This window comes from Enhydra lutris, unplaced genomic scaffold (assembly GCF_002288905.1).
Source record: "Enhydra lutris kenyoni isolate GAN:26980312 unplaced genomic scaffold, ASM228890v2 scaffoldscaffold28, whole genome shotgun sequence".
Taxonomy (NCBI): domain Eukaryota; kingdom Metazoa; phylum Chordata; class Mammalia; order Carnivora; family Mustelidae; genus Enhydra; species Enhydra lutris.
Genome location: NW_019154112.1, coordinates 24676364 through 24700961, shown reverse-complemented (window position 1 = coordinate 24700961; position 24598 = coordinate 24676364). Strand labels below are relative to the sequence as shown.

General features: G+C 42.8%; 1 protein-coding gene across 1 annotated transcript; it reads right to left on the bottom strand.

The window, feature by feature from the left end:
• Positions 1-864: 864 nt before the first annotated feature.
• Positions 865-22705, bottom strand: LOC111152382 (minichromosome maintenance complex component 3). The gene is made up of 17 exons (XM_022510909.1): positions 22531-22705; positions 20695-20807; positions 20073-20281; positions 19501-19631; positions 17274-17512; positions 16660-16768; positions 15410-15563; positions 14943-15074; positions 14141-14349; positions 12080-12254; positions 11607-11733; positions 10675-10825; positions 7894-8034; positions 6473-6576; positions 5654-5739; positions 4933-5002; positions 865-1602 (listed from the first exon to the last, which is right to left on the bottom strand). Exons 1-17 carry the CDS (start codon positions 22606-22608, stop codon positions 1404-1406), a joined length of 2427 nt encoding a protein of 808 aa, XP_022366617.1. The 5' UTR covers positions 22609-22705; the 3' UTR covers positions 865-1403.
• Positions 22706-24598: the final 1893 nt, after the last annotated feature.

Here is a 24598-nt window from a genome sequence, read left to right as displayed (position 1 = left end):
CTCAAGAGCACGTAGTCCTATATTTGCACCTGCTGCGGAGTAGAGCACAATACAGGACTCATGGCCAGTGCTCAGTTCAGGTCAAAGTCCACTCCTGATGCCACTGCCCTCTCCTGACTTTCCAGATTACTTCCAATAGGACTTGGATTTCACATCTGAGGGGGAAAAAAATCAAAGACGAAACCAGAACTCCCCATCTTCTGCCCGCCCTGGTTTCAGGGTAAGGTGTTCCTATCATCAAAAAGGGGGAAGAAAGTACTTCACCAATCTTAGAGCAGAAAACCAATAAAACCGCCTTTACAGAGCGGCTTCCAGTTCATGTGATGCAGGCCCCCATAAAGTACACTTTTTTTTTTAATTCAAGTAAACTTAAAAGTTCTTTGGAAGCTACTGAGAGCATTACAGCAGGAAAGATGAAACCCAAGTCCCTCTACACACTTCTGCACAAAAAGACCAAGAGCTGAACATCCAGGTGCAAGTGGTTTCACAAGGATCCTGTAAGGGGATCTCCTTATGGGCCAGAACTCACAATATTGAGGCATCTGATATACCAGGTATTACTTCTCCATGAACGGGCTTTGATTCAAGCTCAAAAAAGGCAGCCAAAGGGTCACCTCTCTTGGATTTTCATTCGCTGGCCTTCTGCAGCCATTTAGCTATTGCAAATTAGCAAAGTTTGGCTTACAACTGACTGATAAATGCTGGTATCTCTGAAGAAGAAAACTGCCGAGTGACCTAAGCCCCAAGGACAGCACAGCGGCCTGCTGCCACCGTGTGGTGACTTGGTGCAGCTCCTGAAGGGCAGAGCTCTCAAGGAAAACAAAATTAAACGTGTCTACAAAAGCACATTATTAAGGCCATGTGTGTAATATAAAAATAGGTAAGTTTATTCAAAGTCTCAGATATTTAGCTCAGAAGTATGCATTAGTTTTAACTGGTATTACAGAAAAGAAAGCTTTCTCGGCCTTCGTGACTTGCTTCAGATCTTCACTCCACCAGCACAGAACCACCCAAAGCCTGTTCCAGACTGATGTGCTCAGCAGAGAAAAAACAGGCAACAAACAAGGATGAACAAAAACCAGCTGTGCTCCCCCCCATATTCTCAGAAGTTATATGTTATTTACCATGAACTATGGTTTGGTTTGTTCTGGTGGGAAATAAGGAGAATGAATGAACGAATGAAGATACAACAGTCTAGTCCTTGCCCACTTTCTTCTTTCTCCTTTACCCCACAGCAGGTTTCATTACCCATTCCCAAAGGTCAGCTTTGTCACATGTCTCTCAACTTCGGTTCAATTAACACCGTTATTTAGGAAATGAAGGCAAAGACTGATGCGAGCGGGGAGAGGAAATATGGAAGAAACACTCTGGGCAGAGCCCCAACGTTCAGAGATGAGTTCTCCTCAGATGAGGAAGATAATGCCCTCGGAGACCATGACCTGGTTGTCGTCCTGCATCTTGCTCAGCGCAGCCTGGATCTCTGCTGAAGAGAAGGGCTCTTCTCTGTCCTGGTTGATGGATTCCATGAGGCGATTCATGCCCACTGACTGTGCGTGAGCTTCCCGGAACACATCCAAGAGGGCCACCTTGAATTCCTTCAACCTGCCCAAGTCAGGAAAAGATGGGTGAAGGAGAAGTAAACAAACCCAAAAGCTCTCACACAAGATCTATGTTAAGTGTTAATACAGTAGAGGCATCCCCCAACATTCTACTATAGAGCTTCCTGCACACTGAGAAATAACACCATTTTAAAAACCAGAGGCGTATGAAGATGTGGGAAACTGGTGTTTCCATAAAAATGTAAACTTGAGGGGAGGCAACTAGGCAGCTTAGTTGGTTAAGCATCTTACTCTTGGATTCTGCTGAGGTCATGATCTCAGGGTCACGAGACTGAGCCCCCTGTCGGGCTCTGGGAGGAATCTGCTTGAGATTCTCTCTCCTTCTCGCTCTGCTCCATACCCCCACCCCTGAGCACATTTGCATGTGCACTCTCTCTAAAATAAATAAAATCTTAAAATATATATATATATATAAACTATAACAGCATCTTTGAAAGGCAATTCAGCATATATACTGAAATTTTTTTTTTAAGATTTTATTTATTTACTCAACAGACAGAGATCACAAGTAGGCAGAGAGGCAGGCAGAGAGGGAGAGAGGAGGAAGCAGGCTCCCTGCTGAGCAGAGAGCCCGATGTGGGGCTCGATCCCAGGACCCTGGGATCATGACCCGAGCCAAAGGCAGAGGCTTTAACCCACTGAGCCACCCAGGCGCCCCTATACTGAAATTTTTAAGTACATATCCTTTGATCCAGTGAGTCCATCCCAAGAAATTAACCTTACAGCTATACATTTGCCTGAGTACACAGTGATAAATATTAAGAATGTTTTACTGTAAACACCAGTTTTACAGAACCTAAGTGTCCATCATTAGAAAATGCAAATAAGGGGCGCCTGGATGGCTCAGTGGGTTAAGCCTCTGCCTTCGGCTCAGGGGATGATCTCAGGGTCCTGGGATCAAGCCCCACGTTGGGCTCCCTGCTCAGCAGGGAGTCTGCTTCTCCCTTTTTCCTCTGCTCCTCCCCTCTGCTTGTATTCTCTCTATTTCTCTCAAATAAATAAAATTTTTTTTTAAGATTTTATTTATTTATTTGACAGAGAGAGATCACAAGTAGGCAGAGAGAGGAGGAAGCAGGCTCCCCGCCAAGCAGAGGTCCGATCTCTATCCCAGGACCCTGAGATCATGACCTGAGCTGAAGGCAGAGGCTTAACCCACTGAGCCACCCAGTCGCCCTCAAATAAATAAAATTTTTAAAAATAAATAAATAAAATATATTTCAGTGGTTTCTCAGAAAGAGGGATTACAATTGATTTTAATATTTTTTCTAAATACTTTTCAATGTTTTCCTATTTTCTTCAGTAAACATACTGTGTTCTATGCTTAAAGTATTAAAAGAAAAAAGCAAACCTCAGTCATAGGTTTTCTGCAGTGTCCAGTAAACATAAAAATGTATACATAAGGGATGCCTGGATGGCTTAGTCAGTTAAGCATCGACTCTTGGTTTCAGCTCAGGTCATGATCTCAGGGAGGTGAGATCAGGCCCCAAGTCTGGCTCCCTGCTCAGAGTCAGGAGTCTGCTTGAAGATTCCCTCCCTCTGCCCGTTTCCCCACCCATGTGCACAAGTATGCACACACATGCGTGCACACACAAACACACACACACACTCTCTAAAATAAATAATCTTCTTTAAAAAATTTATAAGTAAAACTATTCCTGAACCTCTAGAGGTAAAAACTTCTCATCCCAAAACAAAGATCATTAGAAAATGCAAATAAGGGGCGCCTGGATGGCTCAGTGGGTTAAGCCTCTGCCTTCGGCTCAGGGGATGATCTCAGGGTCCTGGGATCAAGCCCCACGTTGGGCTCCCTGCTCAGCAGGGAGTCTGCTTCTCCCTTTTTCCTCTGCTCCTCCCCTCTGCTTGTATTCTCTCTATTTCTCTCAAATAAATAAAATTTTTTTTTAAGATTTTATTTATTTATTTGACAGAGAGAGATCACAAGTAGGCAGAGAGAGGAGGAAGCAGGCTCCCCGCCAAGCAGAGGTCCGATCTCTATCCCAGGACCCTGAGATCATGACCTGAGCTGAAGGCAGAGGCTTAACCCACTGAGCCACCCAGTCGCCCTCAAATAAATAAAATTTTTAAAAATAAATAAATAAAATATATTTCAGTGGTTTCTCAGAAAGAGGGATTACAATTGATTTTAATATTTTTTCTAAATACTTTTCAATGTTTTCCTATTTTCTTCAGTAAACATACTGTGTTCTATGCTTAAAGTATTAAAAGAAAAAAGCAAACCTCAGTCATAGGTTTTCTGCAGTGTCCAGTAAACATAAAAATGTATACATAAGGGATGCCTGGATGGCTTAGTCAGTTAAGCATCGACTCTTGGTTTCAGCTCAGGTCATGATCTCAGGGAGGTGAGATCAGGCCCCAAGTCTGGCTCCCTGCTCAGAGTCAGGAGTCTGCTTGAAGATTCCCTCCCTCTGCCCGTTTCCCCACCCATGTGCACAAGTATGCACACACATGCGTGCACACACAAACACACACACACACTCTCTAAAATAAATAATCTTCTTTAAAAAATTTATAAGTAAAACTATTCCTGAACCTCTAGAGGTAAAAACTTCTCATCCCAAAACAAAGGACAATTCAATGAAGAAAAATGTGTGTGTGTGTGTGTGTGTGTGTGTACACCCTACTGAGAAGAACCCAAATAGTAAGATAAAAATTGTGTGTGTGTGTGTGTGTGTGTGTGTGTGTGTGTGTGTGTGTACACCCTACTGAGAAGAACCCAAATAGTAAGATAAAAATTTTGTCCTTGCTTCAATTCAAGACTATCTTCCTTCCTGACCTCCTGAGGATATTATATTTAAAATCCCCACAAAGAACCATTTATAAAGCAAATGGTAAAATGTAAACAACCGGGGATTCTGGGTAAAGGTATAAAAGAATTCTGTATACTACTTTTGCAACTTTTTTTTTGCAATTTTTTTTAGGTCTGAAATTAAAATCAGAACATAAGCTGTTCTTTTTTTTTTTTTTTTTAAGATTTTATTTATTTATTTGACAGAGAGAGATCACAAGTAGACAGAGAGGCAGGCAGAGAGAGAGAGAGAGATAGAGAGAGGGAAGCAGGCTCCCTGCCGAGCAGAGAGCCCGACGCGGGACTCAATCCCAGGACCCTGAGATCATGACCTGAGCCGAAAGCAGCGGCTTAACCCACTGAGCCACCCAGGCGCCCCAGAATATAAGCTGTTCTAAAAATCACTGAGCCTACAAGTTTGAGCTCCACTGATAATCAGCGTGTTTTCATACCCTCTCCCCAGAATGTCCTTGCCCAGCAGCATGTGGCATTCACCTTTCTACTCACCTGGATTCACTCAATTCCACCTTCTGGGACTCCTTGGTCTCTTGAGAGTCTGCAGTCTTTGGAGTGTGCACTTTAGAGGATAAATGGTTACAGATAATGGTAAGACAACACGGTGAAGCCATTTCCACAGACACCAGAAAAGTAATCTTCTCCACTCCCCACACCTCACTGAGCCTACCGAGCACCCACTTCCTAGGGTTTTTATGGAACCAGCCCAGGTTAAGAAATTGATTCAGGGGACGCCTGAGTGGCTCAGTGGGTTAAGCCGCTGCCTTCGGCTCAGGTCATGATCTCAGGGTCCTGGGATCGAGTCCCGCATCGGGCTCTCTGCTCAGCAGGGAGCCTGCTTCCCTCTCTCTCTCTCTCTGCCTGCCTCTCCATCTACTTGTGATCTCTCTCTGTCAAATAAATAAATAAAATCTTTAAAAAAAAAAAAAAAGAAAAGAAATTGATTCAGGCAAGAGACCCTTAAATACATTATCTGAGATGCTTACGCCAGGCTTGGCAAAGAGCACAGTTCCTTGGGAAGGAAGCAAACAACTGAGCAAAGCCCGGTTTCCAAAGTTTTGACTGGGTTTCCTGAGGTTCTCTTGGGACAAACCTTTTGGATACAGGGTCCTGAGCAGGAAACCAAATGGCAACCCACCAGAAAATGTAGTACACGGAGTGACTGAAGTCAGCAAAGGAACCACCTCTTTATCAATAGAAGACATTCACTCACCTTGAGGCATTTCCTCCTCTGTGTCACTGAAGTCATAGGGGTCATAGGAGCCCCCATCCTTGGCGTCAGAGTGACGAGTCCTCCTCCTAAAATACCCATAGCAATTAAAAGAAACCCATCCTGTGCCTCTGACCAGAGAAAAAGAACTAGAACGATCTACAATCAAAGCAAAATGCTAGGCCCAGGTCTATACAAACTGTTACTTTTTCTTGAAAAAGACACTGAAAGTTCTGAACTAGAACACAAACAGGCCCTGCTTCCCAATGCTCTTTTTTTCTACCAACCACCTTAGAAATTCAATCACAGGCATGAAAGGGGAAAAGTTACCATGAGGAAAGGATTCCGAAAGATACACTCAAAAACCTGTTTGAGTTAGTGTGCTCCTGCTACTTAGCATTTCTTTAGCAGGAAGGAGGTCAAAAGCATCCTACCAGGGGCGCCTGGGTGGCACAGTCAGTTAGGTATCCGACTATTAGTTTCCGCTCAGGTCATGATCTCAGGGTTAGGGGATTGAGCCCAATGCCTGCTCATTGTGGAAGTCTACTAAATTTTCTCTCTCCCTCTCTCTCTGCCCCCAGCCCTGCCATGCACGTGCACGGTCTTTCTTTCTCTAAAATAAATAAGCAAATCTTTAAAAAGGCATCATACAAAAGAACAAAGGGGCTAGCTAAGCTCTCTACTTTGCCTAGGTTGTCTTTGGCCTCCAACCCCACAGATCTAGGTACCCTTCCCAAGAAAAAGTTGATGTCAACCCCAGCAGTACTGATCCACTCCTCTCCCCTCTCCCCACCCCCAATGCATGTCTTTGCTTTGCCTTACCTCTTACTCTTCTGCTCTTGGTCCTCCTGGCTTTTCTCCTCTTCATCCTCTGTCTCTGATTCATCTTCATTTCGCTTCTTTCGTTTCTTCTCCTTCTCTAGAACCTGAGACCAAGCCAAGCATGGGTGGGTGGGAAGGGTCACCAATGCCAGGAAACTGAATGAAGAACTCTGAGTAAGAGTCCGTCTACACCACCAGCAGAAATAACTTCCGTGGGTCTAATGACTGAGCTTCTTCCATCCCTGAGTCCCAGAACCAGGGACAGAGGAACAGGCTGCTACCTATCTTTAAAAATGCTGAGGAGGGGGCGCCTGGGTGGCTCAGTCAGTTAGGTGTCCAACTCTTACTGTCAGCTCAGGTCATGATCTCAGAGTCATTGGACTGAGCCCCACATCAAGCTCCTCGTTCAGCAGAGTCTGCTTGAGATTCTTTCTCCCTGTCCTTCTGCCCCCCTGCCACGCTCTAAAATAAATAAGTCTGTAAAAAAGAAAAAAATGCTGAGAGATATGTTAAATTCCTTTGACCACAGTAGATACTAAATGAGTATTTAAGGAACAAAGAAATGAATGAAAAAAAAGTCCTGCCCACAACGGTTAAGTGGAAAACAATTCATTTCTTTATAGATCAAGTGACTAATTTAAATTTAAAACAACTCCCATCCTAGCAAAAAGAGTAACCCAGGAAAAGCCTATCAAACCCATAACTAAACCCCAGATGACTACAGTTCACTGAACTGGAGAGGGGGTGGGCAATAGGAAAAGACAGTGAAGGCTTCAAAAATACAGGGGCGCCTGAGTGGCTCAGTCATTAAGTGTCTGCCTTCAGCTCAGGTCATGATCCCAGGGCCCTGGGATCAAGCCCCGCAACGGGCACCCTGCTCAGCGGAGAGCCTTCTTCCCCCTCTCCCACTATGCCTGCTTGTATTCCCTCTCCTGGTATTTCTCGATCTCTCTCTGCCAAATAAATAAATAAATAAAATCTGGTATAAATAAATAAAGAATGAATGAATGACAGAAATACAATGTCATGAGCAGGAACAGAAACAGAATGACGGACCCAAGCTTGAGAATTCAACTTTTGATGTGAGATTTTGAGATGCCAATGGGAACCCTGAAGAGACTGGCAAGGAAAACGTTGTTGAAGGAAGAGGAAGATCACCAATGTTAATCCTTTGGAAACCTACTTTTTTAAGAGACGAAGTATGAGTAGGTAGAGAAGCAATCTGTTGATGGTGCAGCACATCAATAAAACCAAAATCTCTGGGGCCTCTAGGGACTCTGGCATCAGTATTTTAAAGCTTCCCAGCTATATGCTGCTTTCCACAGATGACCTAAAGGCAGGTGTCACTGTGGAGGGCTGGGCAGCCCAAGCACCAGCATTTACTCAGGGGGAGCTCTCGGGCCCAGCACGGGAGCCCTCACCTTCTTGAAGTAAGCATACTGAACCAACTCCACAGCTTCCTCTGCATCCTGCAAGTCCACAGTCTTGCTCATGCGGGCCTTGGCACGGGCTGTGGCCAATCGAATCAGAGTTTCCAGTGTCCGGGCTGTAACTGGTGATGTCTGAGGAAGAGAACAAGGGACGATTACTTGTCAGAATTCCCATCACTCCCACTTTACAGAAAAGGATAAAGATACTACCAGACTGACTCTAGGAAGCATAAGCAAAGGATTCAGAGCTATATATTCTGTATAAACACTACATAAAATTCACAAAGATAAAAGCAGCCAATCAGTTCGCCTGGGTGGCTCAGTTGGTTAAGTGGTTGCCTTTGGCTCAGGTCATGATCCCAAGGTCCTGGGATCAAGCCCCACATTGGGCTCCATGCTCAGCAGGGAGCCTGCTTCTCCCTCTCCCTCTGCCTGCCGCTCCCCCGCTTCTGTACACGCTCTCTTACAAATGAATAAATAAAATACTTTTAAAAAATAAAAATAAATAAAAGCAGCCAAGAAAATAGGAGTGTTGAGGGAGAAAGGGGTGGGTGAACAGGGAAGAAGAAAATGAGGCATCTTATAGCTGGAAAGAAAAAAGGCTAGAAAAACTACAATAGTGAAGGAGGAAAAACAATCCTGTACTGCCAGTCTGCAACGCTCTAAGAACTTTGCTTTTATATCAACTGCATCATTTAACACTCCCGATACTTCTCCAAGTTTTACGATGAGGAAAATGGGACTTAGGGCTTCAGGTAACTTGAGCAAGGTCACACTAAGGGAGGGGTGTGAAAGAGGTCATGTGAGGACAAATTTTTCAAGTTGGGTAAATTCAAGTCCAGAGGAAAACAGGATTCTGGCATGTTCTCATCAAGTGGTTCTCATGGGAGGGGGGTGCATAATAAACTGGCGTGCTTCTATCTTTTTTAGTATATGCGCTGCCGAAGCAAGCACAACTTCTATCTTTTTTAAATGCTTTTTGGCTGAATGGCATCTCTGACCTAATGAGTCAGAATGTCTATGTTTAGGACTGGACATGTATACTTTTTAAGTTTCAGGTGATTATGATGTGCCCATCTAGTTAAGCATCCCTGACATTATCCAACCTCTCAGTTTATGGATTAAAAAACTGTGACCTGAGATGTGAAGAGATTTGTGCAAGGCCCAAAAATTAGCTGGACCTGGGACCAGAACAGAGGGCTAGTTTTTTCTGTCACACTCCTATATCTCCCATTGTACGATCCTTGATCTGATCACTTCCACTTTGAAGTTCCGCAAATTACCATGGGATAGTATAAATAAAACCCTCTTCCACATTCAAAACAAATATATTCACTTTTTTTTTTTAAAGATTTTATTCATTTATTTGACAGAGAGAGGAGATCCCAAGTAGGCAGAGAGGCAGGCAGAGAGAGAGGGGGAAGCAGGCTCCCCACTGAGCAGACAGCCCGATGCAGGGCTCAATCCCAAAACCCTGAGATCATGACCCGAGCTGAATGCAGAGGCTTAAACCACTGAGCCACTAGAGCCACTAGAGCGACACTACCCAGGTGCCCCAAATATATTCACTTTTAAGTCACCAAATCTTTTAATGATTTAAAAGCTACCAGAGTGTGGAGGTTACACACTCCTTATAAGCTCCAATTCTTGGATAACCTAAAAAAGCAAGTGAAATCTTAGCCTGCGTTAGCAGAACTACAGAATCCAAATTGAGAGATTTACCAGACCCACTAAGACCAGAGCTCAAACAGTGTTTTGTTCAATGAGAAGGCTTCTGACACACTGAAACATGTTCATACGGTGAGAGAAACAATTAAAAAGAAAGGGGGCTTCTTAATCTGAAGAAGACAAGTCATACATATTCCCCACAAAACAAAATTAAGACCCATGGGTCTAAGTCATGGGGAAGCAAGTTTAAGCCCAATAAATACAAGAAGTTTCTAACACTTCAAAGCAGTGATGTGCCAGACATGCTGCTACTAGAGGTGTCAAGAAAGTTTTAGCAGAAATTCCAGAAGACAGAGTGCCTATCTGGGTGTGAGGCTAGAATAGGTGACCTGGGATCAGGCCTAAATCCAAAAGTCTATGTCTATAGCACATAATAACGGTCTTGGACTTGGGTCTTTCTGCTGTGAAATCCTGTGTGAACTCTATGCCCCACAGTTTAGATAAATTCACAGGCAGATTTCTAGAAATGGCTTTGGACAACCATTATGATTATCCAACTAATCATTTATCAAAGTCCAGCTCAAATAGCACACTCTCTTCCATCAAATTCATACCAGTTCTATAAAGTCTAAAGGAAAAACTAACAGGTTCTTCATCTACACTCCAATCATCTTTCCCATTCGTTCCCTCCTAGGTACCACACTGTGGTTAGGTATTTATAAATATGCATATATGATCTTTCCATCTACCTTCCTACCTCCTAAATTGCAGATCTGAGCTCTCTGAGGATAGCTCTTCCTATTTTAACCCTGCATGTAAGAACCCAAAAGTGGCTCCTTCTGTTTGCTGAATGTATCATAGCTTCTGGAGGCCAGTATCATCTGATGATATTGTATCTAATGAGATACAGGTATCTGGTTATTCTCACTTCATTTTCCTTTATAAAAGGAAATTATTAGAATTATAGAACAGGAAGTCCTTCGGACCAGAAAGAAAAAGGTAAGGAATCCCTAAGTTAAAATGCTTTCAGAACTCCCAGGTAACAGGGACTCCCCAGCCTTGTACTTAAGAATTCCCAGGCCCATCTTGGCTGTGGGGACTCACCCGGGCAGTGTCCGAGCTCATGCTGTCTTGGCTGCGCAGGCGTGAGTACTCTTCTGCAATGTAGGCACCTGACTCCTGAGTTAGGATGGGCTTGATGATTTTGGCCACGTGGATGTATTTCCTCATGAACGCTGCACTCACCATCTTCTCCCTGGATGCACACACAGGGAAATCTTCTCTGCCAAACCTTGGCACATGACTGGGGTGGGGGCTTGGCCTCTCCTCAGAGAAATCAAGGTCAAGTGGCAGAGATATATTCTAGAATCCATTATCATAAATCCCATTTATATAGAATGTGTATGAATGAGACCCTTTCACCTACGTTTATTGAATTCTGTAGCTATTACTTAGATGTATGTGAGGTAAGCAGTACAGGCAGAAGTTTAGGTATTATTTGCCCTATTTAATACGTAAAAACTGTGGCTTAGGGAAGACTTAAATTCAGTCTTCTGACTCTAAATTCTGTTCTGAAATGACAGGTTTGAATCTATACGCTTCCTACTGCACCACAGCCCTAAACAGAAGTACAAGATCTCACATTTCACACTTGCAACACTTCCACCCTAGTCTCCTTTATCCAAATCCACCTGCACAGCACCCAGGGCTTGCAGTCTACCGTCCCGTCAATATTAGCTTGTCACCAACAGCTACAGGACTTGTGCAGTACTTAAGGTACGAGGATTACATGATATACCCACCATCAGCTGAGCATGTTGTCAAAGCCTTCCATTTTAGGAAGGTTAGAACCTAAGCTTAATCACCATAAACACAAGGCAACTGGCCAGGAAAAGGGGTATATAGTGTGAGATCCAGAAAAGAAAACAGGCCCACATGGCTATGAATCCAAGCATGATCTTGCCTGGGGAGCACATAAAAACATACTAATATGACAGAAATCTCAGGTTCCTTCAAGAAGTATGAAGAATGCTCACTTTTTCTTCTTGGTCCCATGCAGAAGATTGTCATGCTTCTCATAAATCTGGGTGTCCTGCTGGTCTTCCTGGTTAAAACTGGGATCGTCTGTGGCCAGGATATCCACAGCACTACCCAAAGGCATAGCTGGAAAACCCAAGTTGGGAGAAAGCAGAGTAAGAAATTGGTTCTTCTGAAGAGAGGAAAAAATTAACAAAGCCAAGACACACAGACACGTGGAGCCCACAAATGAGAAAAGTGGAAAGACATGGCTCACAGAAGATGCTCAAAGGTGTTCCTAGACCCAGAAATGGACAAAAGACACACCTGAGGATGACTCTCAGTGAGCAAAAAGGGAGTGGTCACATAGACAAGTGCACCTTCAACATCAACCCAAAAACAAACACCCATCATGACCTGGGCCAGGTCTGAGATAACTGTGTCTGTTTAGGTTCCCCTCCATTAGTCACTCTGACTCTTCCCGGGGCCTCACCATCACCATCCTGTTCCCCGGGTGCCCTGTAACGGTGCATCCTAAGGACATGGTCCGAGATCTCCCGATCCTGCTCAGGGTCCATCTGATCCAGCATGATGAAGAGTAAGTCAAATCGGGATAGCAGTGAGTCTTGTAGCCCAATGTTCTCCATGGGGGTCTTATACTGATCATACTGTGCAACGGAAGGAAAAAGCAAAGTGGAGGTGACATCAATGGGAAGAAAGCACAAGGAGACTACTTAAAGCTACTGAAATACTTAATTCAGTTCCTCTACCTGCAACCCTTCTTTCACTGAAGCTCAGGAGACCTGAGCAAACTCAGAACCACACCTCCTAGCTGAGGTGCCTCTAACAGGCTTATCATAGGTCTTAAGACCAGTCTCCTCCTTCCCAAGCCTTATTCTGCTCCTGCCATTCCAAGGGTAGGACCAACCCTAAAAGATGATTCCTTTTCCCCTACCGCTTATAAAGTTGACAAGCTGACTAAACCAAAAGCACTTGGAAACACTGGAGTCCCTTACTTAGAAGGTAATGAGTAAAACCACAAAAAAAATGGTCAATAATCTATAAATCATAACATCTTAAGGCTCAAGGGAGATCTTCCCTGGGACTCAAAAACCTCTATACTTTTTTATCTTTCAGTTCAGGGCCTATGAGACTACCCACCCGCAAACACTTTACAGTTAGACAGTCTAATACGCCTTGTGGGTAACCTTAATAATGATTCTGAACATGTTCCCCATTTCAGGACCTGCTATTTTCTCCCTGCATTTCCCAATATAATTCTTTAGGATGACATAAATACTGTTACCATTAATCTAAAAACCAAGGTTCTCAGCCCATGCTCTGCATTATCACCAACCTATGAAGCCTTCTAAACCAGAGCTACCAAGAGCCCCAACCCAAAGATTTGAATTCAGAATCCCTGGACTGGGGACCAGGCACCTGCATGTTTAAAAAACTCCACCCAAACAGGTAACCCCATACATTATGGAATCATAATTGCCAGAGCACAGTATAGGCTCTGCATTCAAATTTTGATTGCCATTTTCTAGCTTGTGACTCTTAAGTAAGTTACTTAACTTTTTATGCCTCCATTTTCTCACCTGTAAGATAAGGATAATAACTACCTACCTACAAGGTTACTGTGAGGATAAAAGCAGTTGATAAATACAAACTATCTGTAAGTCTTAGTTAATAGTATTATTACGGTACAATCTTTAAAGAGGGCAATTTGGCAATCTCTACCAAAATAAAAATGCATGTAACTCTTCAGTGATTCTGTTACTAGGTATTTATCATATGGACATGTGCAACAGAATACACATAAAGGAATATTCACTGCAACTTCATTTCACAATAGCAAGGGAAAACACCAAATGCCCATCAAATGGAGACTAAACAAATTACTATAAATCAATGGAATGTAAGACAGCTGCCCCCAAAAAATAAAGAAAAAATAGAGGCAAAATTCGTCAAACCCCAAGCTGGATAAATATAATCATCATAGTAAATAAATACCAGGCAAGGGTACCTTGTAAATAAATAAATGTCATCTTCATCATCGTAAAAAACAAAGATAAACAGACTAATTCGGTTACAAGGAGCCAGTATAGTTGTTGTATACACTTAAGTTTCTGTTTCCCCAGACACTCAAGAGTTTAGTGGTTATCTCTTGGAGAAGGGATAGGAGAGAAAAGGGAAGTCTTCTAATGTCCATACTGTACTCTGTTCTGTTCATACATCCTACCATCTGCATGTGGTACTTTCGTTGTAATGGCAATACAGGTTACTGGGTTGTGGGACTGCAGGTCACTTTTGTTTTCTTCTTTGTATTTTCCAAGTTATTTAAATTAATAACTTGCCAGGGGATTCTGACGTGGCTGAAAACGTGAGATAGCACTGCTCTAAGTTAAGGACAAGAACAAAAAGGTGGATGAGCTAAACTTTAGTCTGGCCTTTTATTCCTCTGGGACTCCAAGAATCAACTTCATGGCCCAGCTATTCAGCAAAACCAAACAAAGGTGAGGACAATGGTAAAGCGCCTGCCTGCACTCACCCTGCCGTAGACGGGGTTGGCAGCTGCCAAGACACTGCAGCGGGCATTCAGCCGAGCATGGATGCCAGCCTTGGCGATGGTGACTCGACCCTGCTCCATCACTTCATGGATGGCCGTGCGGTCCATGTCGGACATCTTGTCAAATTCATCAATGCAAACCACACCTCGGTCAGCAAGGACCATGGCCCCTGCTTCCAGGCGGCGCTCCCCTGAGAAATGAGCAGGTCCAAGATATGTGTTACCATCCAGGTTGTAGAGGACAAGCGGAGAGCTTTCAACCTCCTTCTTAAGCACTCAATGTCTCTCATGAGAAAATAGTGAGGAACAGTCAGTTCCTAGAGACTTAGAGAAAAACCCTAGTGGGTCAACCTTTTTAGTTCCAATCTGAACTATCCCTAAGCAGCCAGCCTCCAACAAACTTCTTTCACGGATTCTCTATCTTCATCCTCAAGTAATTCCCCAACTAGATCTCTGCTCTCTTTTCACTAGTCTTCAAATCCCTTCCTCTAATTTATAAAATAGCACTATCTTCATTTTTATTTATTTCCCTTCCAATATGCAAAGCCTTCTTCAAAGGCTGTGTTTTAGGAGACAGTCTTATCCAGAGGGCCACCCAAAGACTTAATTAATTCACCCCCTATTGCCAGAGGATACCCTGGCCTCCATAGTCTGGTTCAAACTAAACTTTCAGGGTAACAAGATAAGCTTGTATCTTCCCAATACAAGCTTCCCAAGAGCAAACTACAAGAAATTACACTTGATCTCACCACAGGACGTTTGCCAAAGACCCTTATACCCTTACCCGTTTCCTGGTCTGTGGTGACAGCAGCCGTCAGACCCACTCCAGAAGAGCCCCGTCCAGTGGTGGGGATAGCCCGTGGAGCAGTGCACAGCACATAGCGTAGAAGCTGAGACTTGGCAACCGATGGGTCCCCTATAATTCAGTGGGACAGTGGTGACTTGCTAGGAAACTCCTCCACTCCCACACCACACTGCAGCAAGTTCTACTTTTCTAGCACAGCTCTTGGCATAACAAATTTACAGTAATGGGTTATAAATAATATTCCCTTACCATTCATGGAAGAATATATTTTAGACATAAATCAGGAAACACAAAAATGACAACAGTAAGAAAAGATTCATTTTAGCCTTCTGCCCTTTGATGGAACTGAAATACACCAGGTAGAGAATACACATTCTTTTATAGATTCCCACAAGCACACTCCACAGGCAAGACCAAGAGTCTGACGCAAATCCCCAATGCCATACCGATCAGGAGAATATTGATGTCCCCACGGATATGACTGCCATTTTCAAGGTCTCGTTCCACCCCTCCCAAGAGCAAGCAGAGAATCGCCTTCTTAACGTAGTCATGCCCGTGGATGCTAGGGGCCAATGACCTGGCCAGCTGGTCAAAGATATCCTACAGGAGGAATAACCAAAGGCATGAAAAGCCTGTTGAGATTCAATATGGTTTTGCTAAGCTCTGCTTCATACTTCAACCTATAAAAATGCTTGAAGAACTCCACATTTGTAGACGCCATTTCTAACTGTAAAAGCTTTTCTTAAGACAAATCACACTGATGAGACTATTGCCAGAACAGATAAAGGGAAAGCCTATATTCCAAAACCTGCTTAGAGAGTTAATCTTTAAGAAAAAAGTATTTCCAGGTTCAAAACACTTTAGGTTTAATAAGAATGTATATTGTGGTTCCAGTAACCTTTTGTTTTGGTTTGGTATGGGTATGTTTTTTCAGTAACCTTGATCACACAGGCACATACAGATGACCCTTGAACAATGCAGAAGTTAGGGGTGCCAACACCCCATACAGTCAAAAATCCATGCATAACTTTTGATCCCCTAAAACTTTACTAATACCCTACCAATGACCTCGTCTTACCAATAACATAAAAATATCTGTGTTTTAAAAACATAACACATTTGTGTATGATATGTACTATATGGTGCATTCTTACAATAAGCTAGAGAAAGGAAAATATCATTAAGAAAATCATAAGAGAAATACATTTATAGTACTGTACTGGATTTATCAGAAAAAACCCACAAGCAAGCAAACCCACAGTCCAAACATGTGTTGTTCCAAGGTCAACCATACTTTCTTCAATTCTACCTATGGACAATTCTACCTTTTTGTCTTCAAAAAGCAAAAAAGCAAAACAAAGTAGAGAACTGAAACAAAAATAACCTATTTAAAACTTAAGTAACAATGCATCACTACTGTCGTCCACATGGACTTACTGGTACCCTGATATTCTCTTATTCCAGTACTTGTATTAGGTTCACTTAGCAGCCCAGCAGGTAACAAAACAGAAATACTGAACAGCAAAAACATCCTTTTACTTGCTGACTGGGTCAAAATTAAAAGCTAACACCACATCCTTTAGAGAAAAAACCTTGACCCTCCTCCTGATCCTCTACAAAGATGAAAGGTGTCCCATGCCAAACACAACCCTAACAAATCCATTCCCACCCTCAAATCCCTATAAGACGCTCAGACCTTGGAACGAGTTTTACTGAACTTCTTGATCTTGGCTATATCCTCAGCAGAGAATGAAGGCTGAACGTCCTTGCTCATTTGCTTCACATTACAGGCAATAAGGATAGTCCTGAGACAAAGAAGGAGGAATAAGAAGAATAAGAATAAAAAGAATAAGAAGAATAAGAAGCAGCCTGCAGATTTTAATTCCTAACATCAGAGCCAACAGCAAATCAGAAAATAATAAAGTAAAAAAGACAGGTTGTTCTGAATTCAACAGCTGATTCTTTTAATCTGTGACACAAATATGCTGATGATTCTTCACCTCAGGAATTTATCCTCGGCTGCCCCACAGATCCTCCTTCGGACAGAAGTGTGGATCAGAAGGAGGTGGGAATACGGGAGAAATTCACGTAAGCCATGAGGATATAACCATGTTACCAACAACTCCCACTTTCAGCATAAAATAGTATTACCAGTTTTATCTGATGGAAAAGAGCTATCCCATCTCCCAGGCAGCTAGACTGCTCCACCTGTCTGATGTATGCCCCACAATATGGCAAACTAGAGCGTGAATACTACCAGAAATGCAAGCTGCCAGCAGCGTGCCAAATGCCTCAGAGCTGCACCATTACCTGAAGGTCCCTGAGGTGTAGCCTCCTTTCTTTCCAGGAAGACAACGGTAGGTCCCCACCACCTGGACTCGGTCACCAGGCTTCACTTTATCTACCAAGTCATCGTCCAGAATGACGTCTACTGAGCGGGGAAGTTGGCCAGCTGGGGCCTTCTCCGGCATCTCCTGGATCGTGATGGTCTGGTGGTCCTTGTAGACAGAAAGGCCATATTCAGTCTCGAGGGGATTGTTTTCCTCGTCCTGAAAAAGACATACAGAAAAGCACTGTTATCTTGTCCTGGTCTTAGTAATACCACACTCATTTTTTTTTGTAGGAAACAAATATAATTTGGAAATGACCTCATGAGATTTTAGTATCTAGAACAAAAAAAAAGCCAAATGTATACTCCAGTTTTCTCCATTCCCATCTGATCTAGTAACAAATCATCTAATGGAAGGGACAACGATAGTCTGAGGGAGCCGCGGTTACATTAAAATCTAAATTAAGATTCTTATTTCCCCTATACTATGACACAGTATTTCCACTCCTAGGTAATACCCGACAGAAACATTGACCCAAAGCCACATAGTACAATGTTCACAGCAGCATTATTCCCAATAGGCAAAAATTAGAAAATATCCAAATGCCATCAACAGAATGGTTAAATAAATGTAGTATATTCACCCAAGTGAACACTATACAGCAATGAAAATGTATAAAATACAGCTATATACAACATGAATGAATCTCAAATACACCTTGAGAACAAAGGAAGCCCAGCACAGGAATATTTAGATAAAATATAAAAACAGGCAAAAGTACTCTGTGTTGCTGACGATATCAGGATAGGGTTAACCTTGGGGAGTGTGGGCCCTCAAACACTTCTGAGTGCTAGGAAGGCTCTGTTTCCTGGTTTGGACAATGATTTTCCAGGTATTTTCAGCTTGTGAAATTTCAGTGACCTGCATACTTTAATATAAACTTTCCTGTATGTATATTAAACTTGAGTAAAGACATTTTAAACTTTTACTCCCTTGCCATTTGAATTTTCTAAAAACGCAACAGCAGCCATTTATTGAATGCTTACTATATATAAGGCATTGTGCTATTATCTCATGAGATGATCTCATGTAATCATTCCAACAACTCGGTAAAGCAGGTATTTTTCACATGTAACAAATAAGGAAACCGAGACTGGAGAGGTTAAGTAAGTTCCCCAAGTCACACAGGAAATTGCAGAGCCAGGACTTCAGGCAAGTATAACTCCCAAGCCATATTCTTCAGTACCACACTAGATGACCTCCAGGAATCCAATGTATTTCAGATCTTAAGCAAAGAAGCGTGGCCCCAGTAATCAGCAAAAGAGTACTCCCTGAGTAGTTACTGAAGACAGTCTAGAAGGAGGTATCTTACTGAAGAAGAGAGCAGGGTGACAGAAAATGCAACTGGCCTGAAAGTAAAAGGACATAGGTTCTAGTCCCTAGGGTCACCACTAACTGGTACCATGTGCAAGTCACTTAACCTTTCTGAATCTCAACATTTCACCTGAAGACAGACTCAACGATTCTAAAGTATGCTTCAGTTATAATTCTAAGGTACTCATTCTTGTTTTAGATTAAGATTCCTGCACTAATTTAGTTGAATATAAGAACTGGTTATACTCATATCTGTATCCTCCACAGTGTTTAACAATTCTTTGGGTACAGTGGCTCTCAATTAAAATTTGATGGCAGGGACAGGTATTCTTCAATAGAATGAATTCAGACATCAAGTAACCAACACTAATCGTCTTCTGTCTCATTAAGAAAGCCTCAAGTTGTCTTCAGTTCAGAACAGTCAGAACATTAAGTATAAAGTCATTTCCAATGCCATTCCTCTCCCAACCCAAAGTTAAATATTTGCAAAGATATCATGGTAACACTATAGCGTAAGTATTGTCCCATATTACTTTAAGTAGATTATAAAGTTATATATAACTTTGCTCAAAGATCTACGTTGCTTAATGACTTTTTTCAATCCTTCTACAATTTGCCGAATTTTCTAGAGTATTTATTCTTTTTTTTTTAAATTAGAATTGAAGACTTTCGTATTAAACTCTGTCTAGCAATCAATCTTTCTTTGAGATTAATCCTTACACTTTTCATCTGATGTACTTTAGAAGACTTCAAATATCACTCAATTATTTGCATGAAAACAGACATCCTTGATTCCCACCTCTCAAGAAGCCCAATTAATTCATTCCCCTCACCTTGGTGGGATAGACCGAGCTGGAAGGAAAGGCCACCAGGGTAGTGAGATCAGAGTAACGTCGTTCTATAGTCTTCTTGGTAGCAGGGCAGTAGTGGACACTGCGGACGACTTTGGGACGAACTAGAGAGCCTAGCAATGGAAAACATGCATAAGTCATTCAACTAGACATTGACAAAGGTAGAATCTGACGCAGACAAGTCTATCATGACTCTAAATAAATACTGTTTTCTTCTGACTAGTTTAAGCTACTTCAATACTAGTCATTTATTCATTTTTATATTTAGAACATCAACATACCTATATAAAACTTCAAGTACAACTCTTCCTGACCAAGAAATGATAGAAGTTCAGAGTTAAAATGAGGAGATTACAAGAGCCAAGACACGCCCACACTCAGTAGAATTCATCATTCTGGACCCCTTCATCAATGTACACACCACAGATCCTCCCAGCTTCACCCTGTACGTTCAGGGCTAAGCTACCTAGCTCTACTCGGCTTCTCCTCCTTCCCCAGGCCCTCTTAAGACTATCCCACTTCCATTCCCTTAGCCCCGATTTGAAGCCACTCACACTTGGTGACAATGCCCTCCACGCAGACTACACAGCTGAGGAAGCAGGAGGTAAGAGTCCGGGGAGAGACATGCTTGGAGCCAAAGCTGCCCTCCAATCCTATGTAGAACTCCTCATATTGCTTGGCATAGGTAGCATCAATGGAGGCCACAAAATCCTTTAAAGCCCGCTGGAAGGCAACCAGCTCCTCAAAGGCATTGCTCAGGAGGCTGCACATGGGCAAGAGAGAGGATAATTAAGCAGAAAGAGAAAAACTCAAAAAAAAAAAAAAATCTGACCCTCAAAAATAAAAGTGGTATGAAAATCTAGCTTCTACTTCCTCCTACCATCCTGGATGACTCAGTAAATTATATCAGAACTGACAGCTAACTTTAATTCAGCTTCTCAAAGATGCAGAAATGATACTCAGTTAAACATGGAAAGAGGAGCTCCAGAGAGGAAAATGCCCACCACCTATTTTGGGAGGAAGAAAAAAAACAAAGAAGCAGGTGAGGCAATGAGGGTCAAAAACATTCCATCAAGGCCCTCTCGTGGGAAGCCTGTTCCAATCCAGGGAAGAGAAAGGGGGCCACTGTCACTCAGAGCCAGGATAGCCCCTTGGAAGAAGCCCCTTACCACTTACCGGTTAGCCCTCTTCTCATTCTTCCTGCGCAGGTCATTCACATTGACAATTAACCGGTATTGGTTGTCACTGATCAGCTCCCGAACTCTGCTCTGATAAATTCCCTGGTCTTCCTGCAAAATAACCACCACATATCACAAGAGGCACAAATTCAAAAATAAGACAGTATTTAAACAGAGGTAGTTCTCACAGCAAGATCAATCCACCAATCTCTGCAGCAGAAGGGACCTCCCATTTCTCCACATTTTCACTCACTAGCCTGAGATTCCAAATACACCCTAAGAGGCAGTTGCAGGATGTATAATAATCTCAACATCCATGCTATGATTTCTATTATCATCTGCAGCTTTTCTGTATGCAGTCATTTCTCAACTTCTAATGGCGAATTAAAACAAGGTCATAATAAGTCAAAAAGGACAAATAAAAGCTTATCAAGGGGCGCCTGGGTGGCTCAGTGGGTTAAGCCTCTGCCTTCGGCTCAGGTCATGATCTCAGGGTCCTGGGATCAAGCCCCACATTGGGCTCTCTGCTCAGCAGGAAACCTGCTTCCCCCCTCTCTCTGTCTGCCTCTCTGCCTACTTGTGATCTCTGTCTGTCAAATTTAAAAAAAAAAAAAACTTTAAAAATTTTTTAAAAATTTTTAAAAGGCTTATCGAAATGTAAATTAGCAGATTAAAAATGACTTTTCACTTAAGAATTACAGAGAGAATTAAAATATTCTATTTCCCCGATTAGCTGTATAACAGGGAAAAGAGTTCTCTAGCCAGACCTAAAGGAATAGGAAGCCTCGCTATTTGTTTACAGACCCAGCATTACCCACCCTTTTAAGAAGCTTTACAATATCCTATGGCTTCCAATCCTGGACAGCATACAAAGCCCCCTTTGCCAGCAGAGCAAACACTTTTCTGCATCTCCTTTGGCAGTGAAATCGAATGCAGCCAAGTTAGGTAGTCTTTTCCGCCCGTACCTGCAGGTCTTTAAGTTAGCGGATCACTACCGTTCTGATGAAGTTCTAGAACATAGGTGAGGTTCAGTGGGGTGAGGTCCAAAGCCGATGACCAAGAAAGAATTCTTGAGGCATTTTTGGTGCAAAATGGTGGTTTATTAAAGCACGGGGACAGGACCCGTGGGCAGAAAGAGCTGCTGCCCCGGGATTGTGAAGAGTGGCAGGTTCTGTACCAAGGGGGTGGTGAAAGTAAAGAAAAGGGAGGTTTCAAAAGAATTTTCATATGCTAAAGAGGACCTACAAGATAGGAAAGCCTTGCCACTGTCAAGATCATTTTGCCCTCTAGCCAGGTATTAACATTAAGACAGGTGGGAGATTCCTAAAGAAAGTCACACATGTCCCACTCAGGAGCGGGGTCGGAGAAGGTTGCTGGGTGTCAGCTTTTGCTTTGTCCTCAGCCAGCCTTCCGTCCCTCATCAGTTCTACAGCATTCCTCCCCCCACACTCCCTTCAAATTGAGAGAGCCGGGAGTGATTCCGAAAGGTCAAAGCGAGCTTTGCCATTTTGTGCGCACTTGAAAGAAACCCGCTGCCTTTCGCGAGACCCCGCCCCATGAGCACGCAGGAGAGTTTCAGGATCGCTCTCTCAAGGCTGCACCTACAGGAGACCAGCTGCGGACTCCACCGCGAGAAACGTTACGCGACCCTACATGGAAGACTCCTGAGGGCGCCGGCCCTGCCCCAAGAGTCGGGAGGCCCGACGGACCTCCCGGGAGTCCCCCGCCCCACCCCGACCCGGCGTGGAGCAGCATCCGCCGTGGCCTCCCTCGGCCCGTCAGCGTCCCCAGGGCCTTCAAGCGCCAGAGTCTCGCGCCCCCGCGCCTCCCTCACCTCATCATCCAAGAAATCCAGGTAATCTCTCTGCGCCTCTCGCAGCTCTACGTCGTCCAGTACCACTGTCCCCGCCATGCTCGCCGCCAGGGAGCCGCTTTCTCCAGAACCGCGCGGACGGTCCTCCGATGACCCCGCCCCGGCGCGAAAACTTCCGAACTTTTCCCGCCACCCAAGGCTACGTCAGGAAGGGGAGGGGTTTTCCGGAACGATATTCACATTCTGACTGGCTGACACCTCTTACGCGAGAAGAGCGAATATCCAATCGAGAACTTGTTCCACTTCGGCTTTCCCGAGACGCACCTCGAGGTGGCGGGAAATATGACACCCGAAGCCCTTGGTTTCTCCCCTCACTGACAGGAAAGCTGACCAATGGGGCCGATAGGAGGCTCGCGGGGTCTGATCATTGGACAGGCGGGCAAGAGGAGGAGGACGCGCTGCATTCTGGGAGTCGTAGTCTTCCCCCTTTTACCGGATGTTTTGTAGGTTGTTTTTGTTTTTGTTTTTGTTTTTTCAAGCTGCCGTTCCTTGACCTACCGTATAGAAGACTGTCTGGCGGTTGTAATAAAAGTAGCCTAAACGTTAGAGAATGGGAGTTTTTACGCAGGGAGATAAAAACATAATAGCAACCTGTTTTTTAAATATACTAAAATCAGGCGTGCTGGGTATGTTTCTGAAGCAAACTGCCCTCAAGTGGCATTCCGAGAAAAAAGTGAATTTTGAGAATCTGTGGGATGGAAATAGAATAATAGCATCTTTGGAAAAGTTTCTTTAGTCGAGCGACCCATTTGCTCTCTGAATACCATTGCCTGAAGTAACACGTAAAAATAGGCGGTGGAGGAGGGCAAAGTGAAAGAAACATTTTCAGTATTGTGTCCTGCCCCCTTTAGATGGCCTCATGTTTTATTCTACAGAATTCAGCCCATAATCACTACACCATCTTACTTGCAAATGGGTAAGTCTTTCTTGTTTTAAAGGGAGATCACAAGATCTTTTAAAATAACTTAGTTTATTGAAAGATAATTAAACAGAAGGAGAAACAAAAAAGTGTTTCAGGCCACTTTATCAGTCATAATTAAGATGTAGTAAATCTGAAATTACAAATTACTAAAAGACCAATTGCTTGTTTGCAACCTTTGCAAAAGGGTGGGTTTTTTCACTTGTTTTTAGTCTTTTCTGTTTTATATTTTTTTAGGTTTATTCTGGTATAATTTATATACAGTAAAATGCACAAATCCTAAGTGTACAGCTCAATGAGTTTTTATTATGTGTATACCTATGTAACCACCCAGTGCAATCAAGAACAGTCCTATTGCCCCAGCATGTGTTTTTAACTTTACTGAACAGGACTAGACACCTGCAGATTCTACATCTGTAAGTTCAGCCAATTAATTTGTAATTAGTTTATGTTCAAAGATCCCCAGGACTCACTGTGCCCTAATAAGTATTCTAAGTATAACCTGCCTAAACAAAATATATATGCCATCTATTTGTATGTAAGTATTTTTAGTTATTATACAGTTTATAGTTTCTACATACTTGGCGTCATCCTTGTAGGTAGATACATTGATTCTTACTCAAGGAAAAAAAGGTGGTCATCCAGCTGCTTGCTTTGGTTTATATTAACAGGAATTTTTTTATAAAAACGGAAAGAAATTCTAGATGAGGATCCTGTTTGCAATTATACAGTAAGAGATAATTACTTATTAATGTAAGAGTACCTATATCCCTTGACCATAACTATCATTTTGTGAATATATTGAAGGCAGTACTGACATATTCTCAGCTCTGAAAACAAGTTGAAATACATATTAAAAGGACCAGGAAGCTTAGTTCAAACAAGCAAATTAAGCAAATAATTTCATTTGCAAAGTAAAAGTTCAAAGGGGTGGGAATATGAAAACCGAATCCTCGAGTCTAAGACTTTAGTTTCCTCATATGGAAGACGAGGAAATTAGAAAATTCCTAATAATTTATCCCATTCTAATATTCCATGAGCCCATAGCAAGTTTGGAAATTGTGTAAAGACAATTCCCTTTAAAACTTATCATGTTGTAGTTCTTGATAA